The 14,444-nt window shown below is 35.1% G+C and overlaps 1 protein-coding gene across 3 annotated transcripts in view; it reads left to right on the top strand.

The window, feature by feature from the left end:
* Nucleotides 1-14,237, top strand: part of LOC149838339 (squamosa promoter-binding-like protein 13A) — a 44,322-nt gene extending 30,085 nt beyond the window's left edge. The window contains exons 3-4 of one of the 3 annotated variants that reach the window (XR_016432179.1): nucleotides 12,227-13,139; nucleotides 13,841-14,237. Coding sequence is in view for 2 of the 3 variants with exons in the window: in XM_090007672.1 (XP_089863798.1) it covers nucleotides 12,227-13,071 (845 nt within the window). In the remaining variant the exon portion in view is untranslated. Of the gene's footprint in view, nucleotides 1-12,226 lie in introns of all 3 variants that reach the window. The other 2 variants (XM_090007672.1, XM_090007671.1) reach the window with 2 other exon arrangements.
* The last annotated feature ends 207 nt before the right edge of the window (nucleotides 14,238-14,444 follow it).

The raw sequence follows: 14,444 nt of genomic DNA, 5'->3' as shown, positions 1-14,444 counted from the left end.
CTGTCAATATTTTTGAATAGTTTAATATAGTTTAGAATAACCATCGTATCTTTGGCATTCATGTGAGTGAAATTAATGAAAATGAAAATAACAAAAATTGGCGTAAACCATAGAGTGCTGGTTTGTAGATGCTAGATTTCTTTTCCATGCTGTCTTTCTGTTGGGCCTCAGCTTCTACAATGGTGGTTTGGTTTTTCTATCTGCCAAGTTATGTTTCTTTCAGCTGTGTTGTCTCATCTTTTATTCTTAGAAGTTTTGTGCAGATCCAACTGTTAAAATGTATATGCATATAATATGTATATATACAATATATATATACACATGTATCTATATGTATACATACTTAAAGTATGTATACGTGTATATGTATGTGTATACGTGTATATTATATATGTATATATTGTAACTAGTTGTAACTATTTTTTCCCTTGTTTCTTCTTTTTCTTTTTTAATTGGGTTATTTTTGGACTAGTCAACATAGAGTTGACTAGTCGAATAGAGCTCTAGGAACAGTCCCAACAGCTCTATTTGTAGCTGTTGGAGTGTTCCAACAGCTCTCTTTGAGATTACCTCTTGTGTATAAATAGGGGTGAACCCCCTCATTATTTGTATTGCATTTCTTTGCATTTTGGTGATTAATAAAATATATTTTTATATTCTTTGTTGCGGAGAACCCCTTTATGGGTTTTTGTGAATGTGTCCTTAGTGACACTTTTGTGCTTGTCCATTTGATTTATTGGTGGACATTTTGGTTCGTAATTGGAGAATCCTATTTTCTCACATGGTACTAGAGCAAGGTGCTCTTTGAGATTGAAGAAAGTTTGTGGGCTCGTGAAATTGTGTCTTTCTCGTGCTAGTGTTGGTGGTTGCAACACAAGCTTGCTTTCTTATTCATGAATCATCTCAAGTGTTCATGTGATCAAGTTATGCTCTTTTGAAGGTTGATTTATTTGTTGTGCTTGTTGATCTACTCAAAGTTCATGAAAGTGGTGCTCTTACTTTTTGTGTTTTTTCTTTCTCATCTCCTCTCTTTCTATCTCTCTATCTCTTCTTACTCTTGTAAAAATGGATAATGAAAGTATCACCGTTATGTCCATGAAACTCAACAATACTAATTATGTAATGTGGTTTTCAATTATGAAGAATCACATTTGGGGAAAAGGATTGTGGGGATTAGTGGATAGTTCCAATCTCGAACCTAAACTAGTTCTCACTAAGGTGGAGAACGAGAAAGAAATCCTTCTTTCTGATGTGGAAAAAGCTAAAGCTATAGCTAATTATGAAAAAAAGTGAAAAGAATGTAGAGTAGGACATGCCAAGATTATGTTTTGACTCATCAACAAAGTTTACATCAAAAAGTGTTCTAGCCTTGTGAAATTCGAGCATGCCAACAATGCTTGGGAATACCTCAAAAACATGTATTCCCTTAAGGATATTGCACGTGTGCAATTTACAAGACAAAGTTCGATGTATGACTCAAGGTAAAAAAAAGTATTAGATAATACTATAACGAGTTATCCGAACCAAGGTTGTATCTATCGTATTGTAACCCATATCGTTCGGACCCAAAATAAGATATGTATCATATCATATCATAAAAAATCATAAATTTTGAAAAAAAAAATAAAATTCTAAAAAATCGTAAAACAATAGAAGAATTAGCAAAAACTGTAAAAAATCATAACACACAAAACAATGATGAAATGCACAAAATGCAACCATAAAATCACATATGGAGCATTTATGTCTCTATGAGCTATATAACACATCATCAATTATCAAATCTCACAATGAAGAATAGTAATATCTTCAATTAAGAACATGTCACAAGATTCATCAAAAAGCAAAAAAAACCAAGTATATGAATACTTAACAGTTACAAATTACAATACATAACCAAGTTTTTTTAAGAAGTATATCATCAATCATCATCTTCATTATTATCTTCTTCTTCTTCTTCTTCTTCTTCTTCTTCTTCTTCTTCTTCTTCTTCTTCTTCTTCTTCTTCTTCTTCTTCTTCTTCTTCGACATTCAAATAATCTCCAATATGCGTGGGGTCTTAGTCATCTACGTCCTGAGCTCCCTCCACGTGTATCCATTAAATGTTCTCTTTATTCAAGAGGTCTGCTTCTTCTTGAACCCATTCATCCAATACACCGAAGTTCTCTAAACTAGTAGGATCAAATTGTTCATTGTGCCTCCTTGATGACAACTTTTGTATTTGCCTAAAAAGATAACATGAAAATTTAAAATTAGTTGAGTTTTGTATGCATAAAAAAATATTAAATAACACATGAATATGACAAATAAACTTTATAAATTTAAAATCACCTTTGCCTAAGTCGTAGGTTACGAACGTACACCAGGTCATTGAGCCTTTTGTGCTCTAATTTGTTTCTTCGCTTTGTATTAATCTACTCAAAGACCGTCTAATTTCTTTTGCATCCACGTACATTGCATGTTTGACTTAAGATGTGAATAACAAAATTAAAATAAACAAATAAATTAATTGGGCGCATCATGGTACGGTTTTGACAGGTCTCCCCATATCATACAATGCATTGTCGTAAATTTTCATTTCCTTATAAATCTGATCTTGAATGACATAATCAGGGTTCAACCTTTCAATGCAATCCAAGAAATCCTTGTTGACTTCTTTGTCCATCTTAAATGTAAGGGAATATCTAAATGCAGGATTTAAATAATACATTGCAGCATGAAGAGTTCGATAATGATGCCCAATCTACCTATGGTCAATGATATTTCATATAGGCAAATACATTTTTTTCTTTTCATTTAAATTATCTCTAATGACCTCGTTTGCCTTATCCATGGCTTCATAGAGATAACCCATAGTTGGTTTATCTTCGTTGTCAACCAATCGAATCACCTCCACCAAAGTTATACTTATTCTCAACAACTCAATACATGAATCCCAAAATTCACTTCTAAATAAAATATCTACGGTTTCTCTTGGCTTTCTTTTTGGGAATGGGGATATGCATTACACCCATCTAAAGAAAACATCTTTTTAAGTGCACTTCTATTCTTTACAAGACTTTGCACTGTCAAAAAAATTGTAGCGAATCTAGTAATTGCGCTATGAATCAACTCAACACCATTAGTATACTTCTTCGTTAAGCTCAAAACCCACGCATAATTATAAATAAATTTTGTAATTTGTTGGCAGCATTCAATTGTATGTCGTATCTCATCCATGTTGCCAATACCCTCAAGCATGAGGTCTATACAATGGGCAGCACACAGGGTCTAAAATAATGACCAATAATTTTTTACCGGTTCTTTACCTGCTGCCATATAATTCGCTGCATTATCAGTAATGAACTATACAATGTTTTGAGGTTGAACCTATTCTACAATCAGTTCAAAAACCCTCAACAATACATTTGTTGTCTTGGGCATATCAGACAAATCAATTGATTTTAAAAACATAGTTTCTTGGGGGCAATAGACAAGAAAATTTATCAAAGTCCTTGATTTTCTGTATGTCCACTCATCTGCCATGATGGTACACCCGGTCTCTTTCCATGATTGTCTCATTTCATCATAATAAGTCTCCACTTCATTCACATTAGCATCTAAAATTTTCTCTCAAAGCATGATATGAAGGCATCTTATATTAAGCTCAATACTGGTTATAGCATCTATCATGACCTGAAAATGAAATGAATTTGCCATATTGAAATGAATGCAGGCATCATAAAACCATCTTTCAACGTTCACGTTCACGTTCTCCTGCTCGACTAAATGCTGAGGAGTCATAATTATACGAATGTTGGGCTACGTCCCAGGGATAGTCCTAGGAAGGAAAAATCTCCTATTAGAGCCTCTAGCTCTACCTCCTCTTGAATAACTCTCTCCTCTTCTTTTTGTGCTTGCAACACTACTACTACTACTAGCATCAACCACACATTTCTCTTTGTTGCAGAACTTGTTACTTTTGATGCTTTGCTAGAGGTTGTAGGATCAGAAGTACTGAGCTCATCTTCGTCCTCCCAGGGTTGTGCATACCTCATTTCTGCCTTACTCATCTCTTTTGCTTGTCTTTTTTCTCTCAAACCAGTAATTGTTGGCATTGTCATTTCACGACATCTGGCAAAGTCTTTATCGTGCAGGCCGCAACATTTAAATGAGTCCCAGCTAAATGATGCTTCAACCAAGAAATAGCACTTGAAATAACAATATGACAATAGTTGTACTCGATTTTCAATCGGTTTTCACTCATTATTCGAGTGCTCCATTGTCATGCTGGATCATTTGATGTCATCTTCCCCCAAAAAAACTTAATAAGAAGCAAAAACTAGGGTTTTTTTACCTTGACCCACTTCTTTGAGTGAAAAATTTATGGAAATGCACTCTTGATAAAATCGCAAAAGCTCTCTCGCTTGCGTACGGATCGGCCTCAAATTGCTCTCACAAGTCTTAGGGTGCATGAATACCTCTCTAATGGCCTCTACACAAATGAAAGAGTCGGCCCTTAAGAGTTCTTTAAAATCCAAAAATAAAAAAAAATTATGATTCGACCCTTTTTTAATTATGTTGGACATGTATCGTACGATGCGGTACGATACCGACATGTATTGTACGATACATACGATACTGATATGATAGGCACCTGTATCACGATACGAGTGTGTATCATATCGATTTTCTTTATAGTAATGATATGTACTATATTGGAAGAATTGATTGTACTTGAATCAAAGTGGCATTCTCCTGAAGATATTGAGATCCGCCAAAGGTAAATCGATGTTGAATATTTTTACCAATTTGTAAATAGTTTGAGGCCGGAATTTGAGTTTTACTAAATCGGCTCTTTTGCATAGAAGCAAAGTTCTCTCTATTATTGATACAATAGAGGAACTAAGTATGGAAGATAATAGGTTGAAGAAAAATTCTCTTAAGAATGATGAAGAATCCGTGTTGGCCGTTTATAGGCCCGAATCTTATATTCGTACTTATAGACCACCTCACTTTGAAAAACAAACAAATGACTATGACAACAAAAGAAAAACCATTTGTTATTATTGTCATGAATCAAGGCACATTAAACATGTATGTCTTAAGCTAAGGAGAAGGGATGAAAAATACTATACGGAGAAAAAAGTGGCTACGGTTGAAACACCTCAAGAGACTAAGGACAATGATACCTCTCGTGATACATCCATTGAAATAACTAAAACCTTATCTTAACTGGTGGAAGCTCTTCAACCTCTTCCTCTTCAATTGAAGTCACAGTCTCATCCTATACCAACCCCGGCAAATTTTTTTGGCTTCTTGATTCTAGTGCATCTTTTCATATGACCCCAAATCATGATATTTTATCAGAATGTCGTAATAACTCAAGTGTGTCAAATGTTTTCACTGTCAATGGTACATCTCTTGAAATCAAAGGAATAGAAAATTTTAAGAAAAAATTTTCAAATAAAAAAAAATCAAAAATTAGATGCATTCTGAAATTAATATCTCCTCTTCAAATGAATGTTGGGTGCAGGATCACCAGTCAAGGAAGTAAACTGGGCAAGGTCATAGAGAAGGTCTCTACCATATGGATTTTTTGGAGATACCCAAAGATATATTTTGTTGTAATGTTCAAATATTGGATTTAAATGTATAGAATAGAAGATTAGGACATCCCAATGTATCCAAAATTCTATATTTTCCAAGATTGAAAATTTTTTGTAATACTAATGACTTGTGAAGATTGTGTTCTTGGGAAAATAATGTGATTACCATTTAATGATAGAAGTTTTATTTCTTCTAGACCACTTGAGTTAGTTCATTCGGACGTTTGGGGTTTTGCACAGTTATGTCTAAAGGTGGATATGCATATTGTATTTTATTGGATGATTTCACTAAATATACTTGAATTTACTTAAACATAAATTTGAAGTTTTTTCTCACTTTTAAAATTTTTATAAGTTGGTTAAAAATAGATTTAATAATGATATTTTTATATTTTGCACTGATTCAAGGGGAGTATTTGTGTCCCCAATGAATTTAAAAATCATCTCAACTTACATGGCATCACACATCAAAGATCTTGTCCGTACACACCACAACAAAATGGTTAGTTGAAAAAAAACATAGGCACATTGTAGAAACTTCAAGAACTTTCCTTATTGCTAGTCATGTGCCTACGGTTTTTTTAGAAGTCGTTTTAACCATTGTCTATCTTATAAATAGAATGTCATCTTCTTCTTTAGAAATATTTCACCAATTGAAAAACTTTTTAAACTCACTCCTAATTATTCCAAATTAAGAGTATTTGGTTGCAAATTTTTTGTTTTAACTAATAAGAATGACAAGTTTTCTCCTAGAGCTATATCTCTTGTGCCTTTCTTAGTTATGCTAACAACCAAAAGGGATATAGGTGCTATGACTCTAAGACTTGAAACTATATATTTCAAGAAATGTGACTTTTTTTTAAAAGGAAAACTTCTTTAATAAGGATCAATCTAAAGAAGTAATTGGATATTTCTTTTTGCTTGATCTTGTTTCAAAACATGATTTTGATGATTGTCATTGAGTATGATTTTGAGAATGTTAATGAATCAAGAGATATTAAACATCTTGATGAACTATCTCATGATGATGAAACTTGTATACAATATTCTAGACATGAAAATTAAAACTCTCCATGTGGACTTGAGAAATTTTTTAACTTTAAAAGTGAAGATGAACTACAAACTATGAGATCATATAGAATATCAAAACCTCCATGGAAATTTGTATCCTATGACTCTTTTTCCTCAAAATACGAAGCTTGCATAACCTTGATCCATTCTTATGTAGAAATGTCATCTTATACTCAGGCCAAAAAAAAAAATTGAATGGGTTAAAGCAATGAGAATAGAATTAGAAGCATTAGAGAAGACTCAAACTTAGACTATTCAAAACCTTCCACAAGGAAAAAAAACCCATAGGTTGTAGGTGGGCTATGTCACAGGGATTCGGCTAGCAGGGTGTCGCACCCGCGTTGACGCGACTCGACGCGGGAGTGGGTGCGGGTGCGGCACCGGGTGCGGTCAACCCGATCCTGGGTGCGTTGACCGCACCCAGGATCATTTAGGTCCATTTTTTTTTGGATTTTTTTTAAAAAAAAAATTACACTATGAAATGGGCTGCGGAATTTTAAAAAAAAAAAATTCTGCTGACAGCTGCTGCTGCTCCTGCCTTTTCAAAATCCTTCTTTTTCGTAAAGGATTTTCTCTCTCCATAATAAATGATAATGATGGTGGTAGTCTTGCTCTCTCTCCATAATAAATGATAATGATGGTGGTAGCCTTGCTAATCCTTCTTTTTCGTAAAGGATTTTCTCTCTCCATAATAAATGATAATATGATGGTGGTAGCCTTGCTGGCTATTAGCATTCACTGTTCTCCTGACGAGATAGAAGCCACAGTAACCAAGATATGCTCTTAAGCATGAACTTGTTACATATCGACGTGGCCTATGAAGACTAATAAACTTGTGAAATAAAATCTCACAAACCAGCATCCAATGCTAGGGCTGCAAATGGATTGGATTTGTTTAGATCTCTGATCCAAATCTGACATATTATTCTTAGACATGGATTTCAAATAACATCATATTGGGGTTGTACTCAGATCTACATGACATGGTGCGCTATCGTGCAGCTGTATATAAAATGAAATTTGAAAAAACCCGCGTCGGGGGAACCCCCGGACCCCCTTATATATATACATTTTTGCCCCTGCCGCACCCCCGCACCCGGGTTTTTTGGAAGTGCCGAATCCCCGCACCCGCACCCATGTGACATAGTAGGTGGGTATATAAAATAAAAACCAAGGGTGATGAGACCCTTGATACAAAGCTAGACTAGTTGTCAAAGGGTATTCACAAGAGTATGGCATATATTACGAAGAAGTCTTTGCTCTTGTTGCCCGTATGACCACTATTAGAACCAAGGTTGCCAGACTAGGAAGCGAAAACGGGAAACGATACAGGAAGTAGAAGAGAGAAGTGATGCATTTTAAAATGTATAGGAAGCGAAAAGCGAGAAATAAAAAAAGCAATATAAGAATTGAATGAGAATCAAAATGGAACACAAATAAAAACCAAAATAAAAGTGACTATTCTTAAATTTCATGATTTTTTAGTGTAAGAATTATTTTTTTAACAAAATTTAAAAATGATGACTACCAATTTAGAGAAAGCACATGGGAGTGAGAAACGTGAGAGGAAACACATAAAAAAACATGAAAAGTAAAGTGAGAGAACATATAAGAAGAATAGATTAAGCATGTGGAAAGCATAGGAGAAGCGTGGGAGAATCAAAATTCTCATCAAGTTTCGGAAGCGAGAAGTATCGCACTTCTGAAGTGAGTTTCTGAAAAGTGGGTTTCCTATCTATCTAAGAATCTTTCGGTAACTCCGGCTAGAACCCTCATTGCAGTTGCTTCACTTAAGAACTGGTCTATATATTAAATGGATGTTAAGAATGCATTCTTCAATGAAAATCTTATGGAAGAAGTGTACATGGTGGCACCCCGGGTATGGGCATCCCTCAAGAGAAGACTATTCGTTTACAAATCATTTTGTACCAAAAGAAAACTTTTTGGTGTGAAACAAACTCTCAAAGCTTAGTACGATAGATTTAGCAAAGTTATGGTTGACATTGGTTTTAGATCCTGTTTGACTGACATTGCTTTGTTTGTTAAGGATTATGATGCAGGTATTGTCATTTTACTCCTCTATGTTGACGATATAATCATCATTGGTGGTGACAAACAGGGAATTCAAAATATTAAAAGGATTCTTAAAATTAATTTTGAAATGACTGATTTAGGTTTGATAAGATACTTTCTAGGTATAGAAGTTGCTTATTTTCTTAGGGTGTATATATTATCTCAGTCTAAGTTTTCTTCTGATATTGTTCTCAGGTCTAATATCAAAGGTGACAAGAGGGTTGATACTTCACATGTGACAAATGTCAAAATAAAAATTGATGATGGGGAACCTCTTGATGATCCAACACTTTATCGGCAACTTATTGGAGTACTAGACCTAAAATAGCACACATTGTACACATGGCTAGTTAGTTTCAGCACGCTCTTACATTTGTTCGCATAAGAGTTGTTTTGTTTATCATTAGATATCTTAAAAACTCTATTTCTAGAGGTTTATTTGTCTTCGTCATTTGCACTAAACTTACTTGCTTATATTGATGTAGATTGGAGAGGTGATCATAACAATAGGCATTCAATCACGGGTTTCTATGTTTTTCTAGGTGAGTATCTAATCTCGTGGCAATGAAAAAAGCAAGTCTCTCTTTCATCGTCAGAGGTTGAGTATCGGGCCATAGCCACTACTACAATGGAGGTGGTATGGCTGAGAAGATTGCTAGCTGATATGGGAATCCAAATTCAAGAAGTTTCAAAGATGTGTTGTGACAATAAGAGTGTTATCTAAATAGCTAGCAACCACATATTTCATGAAAGAACCAAGCACTTCAAGATAGATTGTCATTATGTACGAGAGGAGTATCTTCAAGGCTTCATTGATCTGTCATATGTCACATCAAAGTACCAATTGGAAGATTTCTTCATCAAACCTCTCATTGCTCCTAGATTTCACTTTCTTCTTAGCAAGTTTTCGGTTATTTTACCGTAAGTTTGACGAAGAGTGTTAAAATATATATACAATTATACATATAATATATATATACAATATATATGAGAACTGAACATATTAGGCCCCATTTCTCGTTCTGCTTTGTTCTGCCCCATAGTTTTGAAGTGTCTTATGATAGATCTAATATCTTCGTAGCCATCGATTTTGGATCAACGGAAAACCTTTATACAGGTCAGATTCCAGTGATCCAAAAGTTGGTTCTCACTAAACAAAACCTATTGATCACATCTATGGTGTTAGATGTGAGAAAAACACCAAAAAATATATATGATGCGGCTAAATGGGGCAGAACGAGAAAGTGAGCAAAACTAGCGCATTACTCAATATATATACATGTATCTATGTGTATGCATACTTAAATATGTATACATATTTGTATACTTATATACATATGTGTATACATATATATTATATATGTAAATATTGTAACTATTTTTTCTCTTTTTTCTTTCTTCTTTTTCTTTTTCAGTTAGGTTCTATTTGTAGCCGTTGGACTGTTCCAACAACTCTATTTGAGACTACCTCTTGTGTATAAATAGAGGTGAACCCCCTCATTATTTATAATCGATGTAACACGGACTCGTCTAACAGGGCACCGCACCTGCGTCACACCCGCACCCATGCAGGTGCGACACTTGGACACGACTTCCTTTGTGTCAAGTGAAGTCAACTATACTGAGGTCTATTTTTGTCCAAAAGTATATTCAGTTAACCCTAACCAAGTCTAGTTTTATATATATATATATATATATATATACCCTCCCCGCACCCCACACTCAAGTTTTTTTAAAGTGCTGCATCACTGCATCCACACCCGTAACCGCACCCGCACCTATGTGACAGTTTGTAATGCATTTCTTTGCATTTTGGTGATTAATAAAATATATTTTTATATTCTTTGTTGTGGAGAACCCCTTTGTGGGTTTTTGTGTGTGTCCTTAGTGACACTTATGTGCTTGTCCATTTGATTTATTGGTGGACATTTTGGTTCATAATTGGAGAATTGTATTTCCTCACACCAATGGTATGCTATATCCAAAAGACTGTTAATGATTCTAGCAATTACCACACAGTATCTGAAACAAATATATAGTTCAAAGTTCAAACTATAGCTGCTAACATTTGTGATTGAGAACGTCAGCGACATTTACATGATCATCAAGGCTTAAGCTGGTGTTTAGATCATGCAAATGCAATACATTTATAGTACTATAGAAAGATGGCAAACATGTAAAAGAATGGTTGTGTGACCAAAGTCTCCGTACCCCCCACCTTGCCAAAAATAGCTTATGGTGACACCAAAAGAGGAACACAGAGTTGATGGAGGAAATTTTTCACTGAAATGTTATTGCATTGATGCTTCAAGTATAATTTTAAAAGGTATTTCTTTCTGCTGTATGTAGTCTATTGCCATTTGCCATTAAATCTTGAGGTCAAAAAAACCTCTGGACTTTTGCATTCTATTTCATGAGATGATAATGCCTTATGAACAGATTTTAGACTTGATATCCAACATTGTCACTGACATTGTTGTTGGAGCCCATTCTCCCATTTATTAGTGTTAGCTTGACATTTATGCACCTGCAAATTGGACATAATTAATACAAAACAGTTAGTGGAACAATATTTGTTTGCTACATGGAAGGATCACTTAACAAAGGATTGGATTTGAACTGGTGTTGGTGATAGTATTTTTCTAGCATGCTATGTTCCATCAATCGGTTAACTGAGTGCATGATTGTTGATATTTCTAGACTTTGATCATATCTATTATCTTTTCGGTTTTCAAAGACCACTTTGTGTTTTTCATTATTAATCTCAATTGCTGACTGATTTTGATAATCAGTTTCTTGATTGCATATGTACAGTAATTGCATGTGTGTATTGTGTGCTACTAGTAACTCTTGTATTTCTTCAAGTTTATTTTCCTATTTGGCATCTGCAATAGCAACCAACTCAGTGTTGGGAATGATCCAAATAGATTCAAGTTCATCAAAGCTAATATGATTGATAGTACAACTGGCAGTTGTTACTTGGAGTTGGACTGCAGGAAGAGTAAGGAATCTAGTAGAATCTAGTTGACCATTAGTTTAAGAGGTTAAGCAGTACAGTTGGTGAGGGCCCTGGTAAACTATTAAGAGAATCTAGGAGACACTATGTTTACTTTTCAGTTGCTTTTGTACATGTTAGATGCCTATCTATTATGTGAATTGGTACGTCTTGGTTGTATCAATGCCTGCATTTTCAGGATGTGACCATGGTTATGTGTTATCATGATTTTGGGCTTATAGAATTATTTTCATTATATAAGATCCTGATTCCTTAATACCATCTTTACCATGAAGACATGCATTTCCCAAAATTAAGAACTTTTCATATGAAGAGACTGGAATACTCCTTATGCTGTTTTTGCATTGAAAAAAGCTGTTTGGAATCTATGTTGATATCCTTTTCTAATCTTTTTATTGGCTACTCTATTTGCACACTATCATCTAATTGGTCAAAAGAATTTACTTCTCATTGTATTTGCAATTCTCCTTATGATCAGGTGGTAGGTTGCCCAGCTGCTCCTTACCATCCAGGACATCTTACAACTGCCAAGACATTTTTCCTATTGGTGGCTTACATGAAATTAAATATGGAAATGGCAATTGGTGCAGCGCTGTCAAGGTAGAGGAAGATTTTATCCATAACAGTCAGCTGCAATTACCAGCCAGCAATGGCATATCATTTCTGAAGTCCTCCCCGTACATGGAAAAACAATTCTCTTACTTACAGGATATTGACACTACAGCAGGTAGTGTTTGCTGTGAAAACAGCAATTACACACAGGCTTTCACAACTTCACCCACCATTTCTCTATCAGTATTTCAAAAGGCCTCATCGGGAAGCGGAGCTTTCACAGGCTTTGATGTGGTTCCATCCGACCAGAGCTTGCAAAGAGTTTCAGACTCTGTTTGTGCTCTCTCTCTTCTGTCATCTCAATCTTGGAGCTCATCGACACAGTCATCTGGAATGACAATGCCTCCACCTTTGATGATACATGGGGGGGCCATCCATTACAACACAGGTCAATTTCCGGACAAGCTTTTAGCCATCAGTTCACAGATATCCTCTAGTGTGGCTTCCAGCAGGTTTTCTTCATCAGGAATTAACTCTGGGGAAGATGACCACATTAGCACTGTAAAGGTTCCTGATATTAGTGACTCTATTGACTTTGGAGAAGTTCACACTGATGGCATGCTTCAAGGATCCAACTTCGTGCCAGCCAAGGATGAGCATACCATTGATTTGCTTCAACTTTCTTCACTGCTGCAGAATGCAGAGCATCGCAGACAGGTTGTGCAAGAGCGGCAGGGAAATGAGGCATTTCATTGGAATCATGTTGCATAATCAGCAATGTGTGGCCCATTTTCCAATTGGTGTGTATCTTTCTAGCGCCACTTCCGCAAAATGACCATGTGATTTAACTTGACCTTTGATCCTCAAAAGTTTAATTTTTTAATTGTTTTGGTTTTTTTGTATGATAGTAAAACCCTTCAAATAATGGCCTATTAGTGATACTTTCACCACTTTTAGAACCAGAGAAAGGGGGAACATTTTCTGGATTGCCATAATTTTGAAATTCTCAAATCCCTTTAATATTTCAGGTTTTCTGTTGGTTGGGTGCAGATTATGTCTAGGACTCTATTGAAACATACCAAACTTGTTACTAAATATTGCACTCAGGGTGTAGGTACAAAGTACAAACAATGTATGAGCAAGGCACTTCTGGTGTGTTTTGGCAAATCTGACCCTGCATGTGTTCAGCATGGTCCATTTGCTAGGAATTGACACTTGGATTGTGTTTTTTCAACTAAAGATGTGAATTTTTGAGCCTTGGATATTTATGAAAATTTTGGGCCGTTGATTTTCAAACATTATGAAAACCTGCCAGTGTGTCAGAATGGGACGATCCAAGAGCCTATTCCTATAAAATCAAACTTGTAGATCTCATCTATATAGCCAAATTTCAAAAAAGAAAAAACCCTAAAATCCCTTATTTGATTGTTGTTTGCATCTAAGTCCATTCACAACTGTGCGGTTGTGCCCTACTCTTGCATTATCTGTAAGACATGTAAATCAACCTTTTTTTTATTAATATTTTTGTGCTCTTGTGCAGGTATGAATGGCATGTCCCTTGCAACAAACAGTCATCCTCCAGCAGCTTTGCTATCAATTATTACTAGCTTGGGCAGTGCACTATTTTTCATTCAGTAAATACTCCAGTTGGATATTATCTTTTTGAGTAGTTTCTTTAATATCAAGACTGCAATAAAGCAGCAAGAACCAATTTTATGTTCTCGCTAAAAGATTTAATCTTTGTGAGTTATAATGCTGTGGCACTGGTATACTGCATCTTTTCCATGGGCCATTGCACTTCTTCAGGTTTCAGAATGGTGCAACAATTATGAACCATAGGATGCATCTGGGAAAACCGTTAGTTTACATGTAATAAACAGAATGCGAATCTTAACAGCTTCAATAGGAAATTTTTCATTGTCATTAGAGTTCTGATATTTCTTAAGCTCCGACCTTAAATATTGTTTCCTTAATCATGCATGACCCTGAATACTGTGATAATATCTTGTGCTGTTGTGCACTAGTTTTCATTTCAATATGTACTATTTGCTTCTCATCCATCTTTGGATGCTTACCAACGGAATGATTTGATTTTATTTTGTGATTACATATTCTCATGGAACTTACAAGTTGCATGAGGTATG

This window comes from Nuphar pumila, chromosome 5 (genome assembly GCF_984573655.1).
Source record: "Nuphar pumila chromosome 5, dmNupPumi1.hap1.1, whole genome shotgun sequence".
NCBI classification, from domain to species: domain Eukaryota; kingdom Viridiplantae; phylum Streptophyta; class Magnoliopsida; order Nymphaeales; family Nymphaeaceae; genus Nuphar; species Nuphar pumila.
This window is presented reverse-complemented; position numbering and strand designations above follow the sequence as displayed.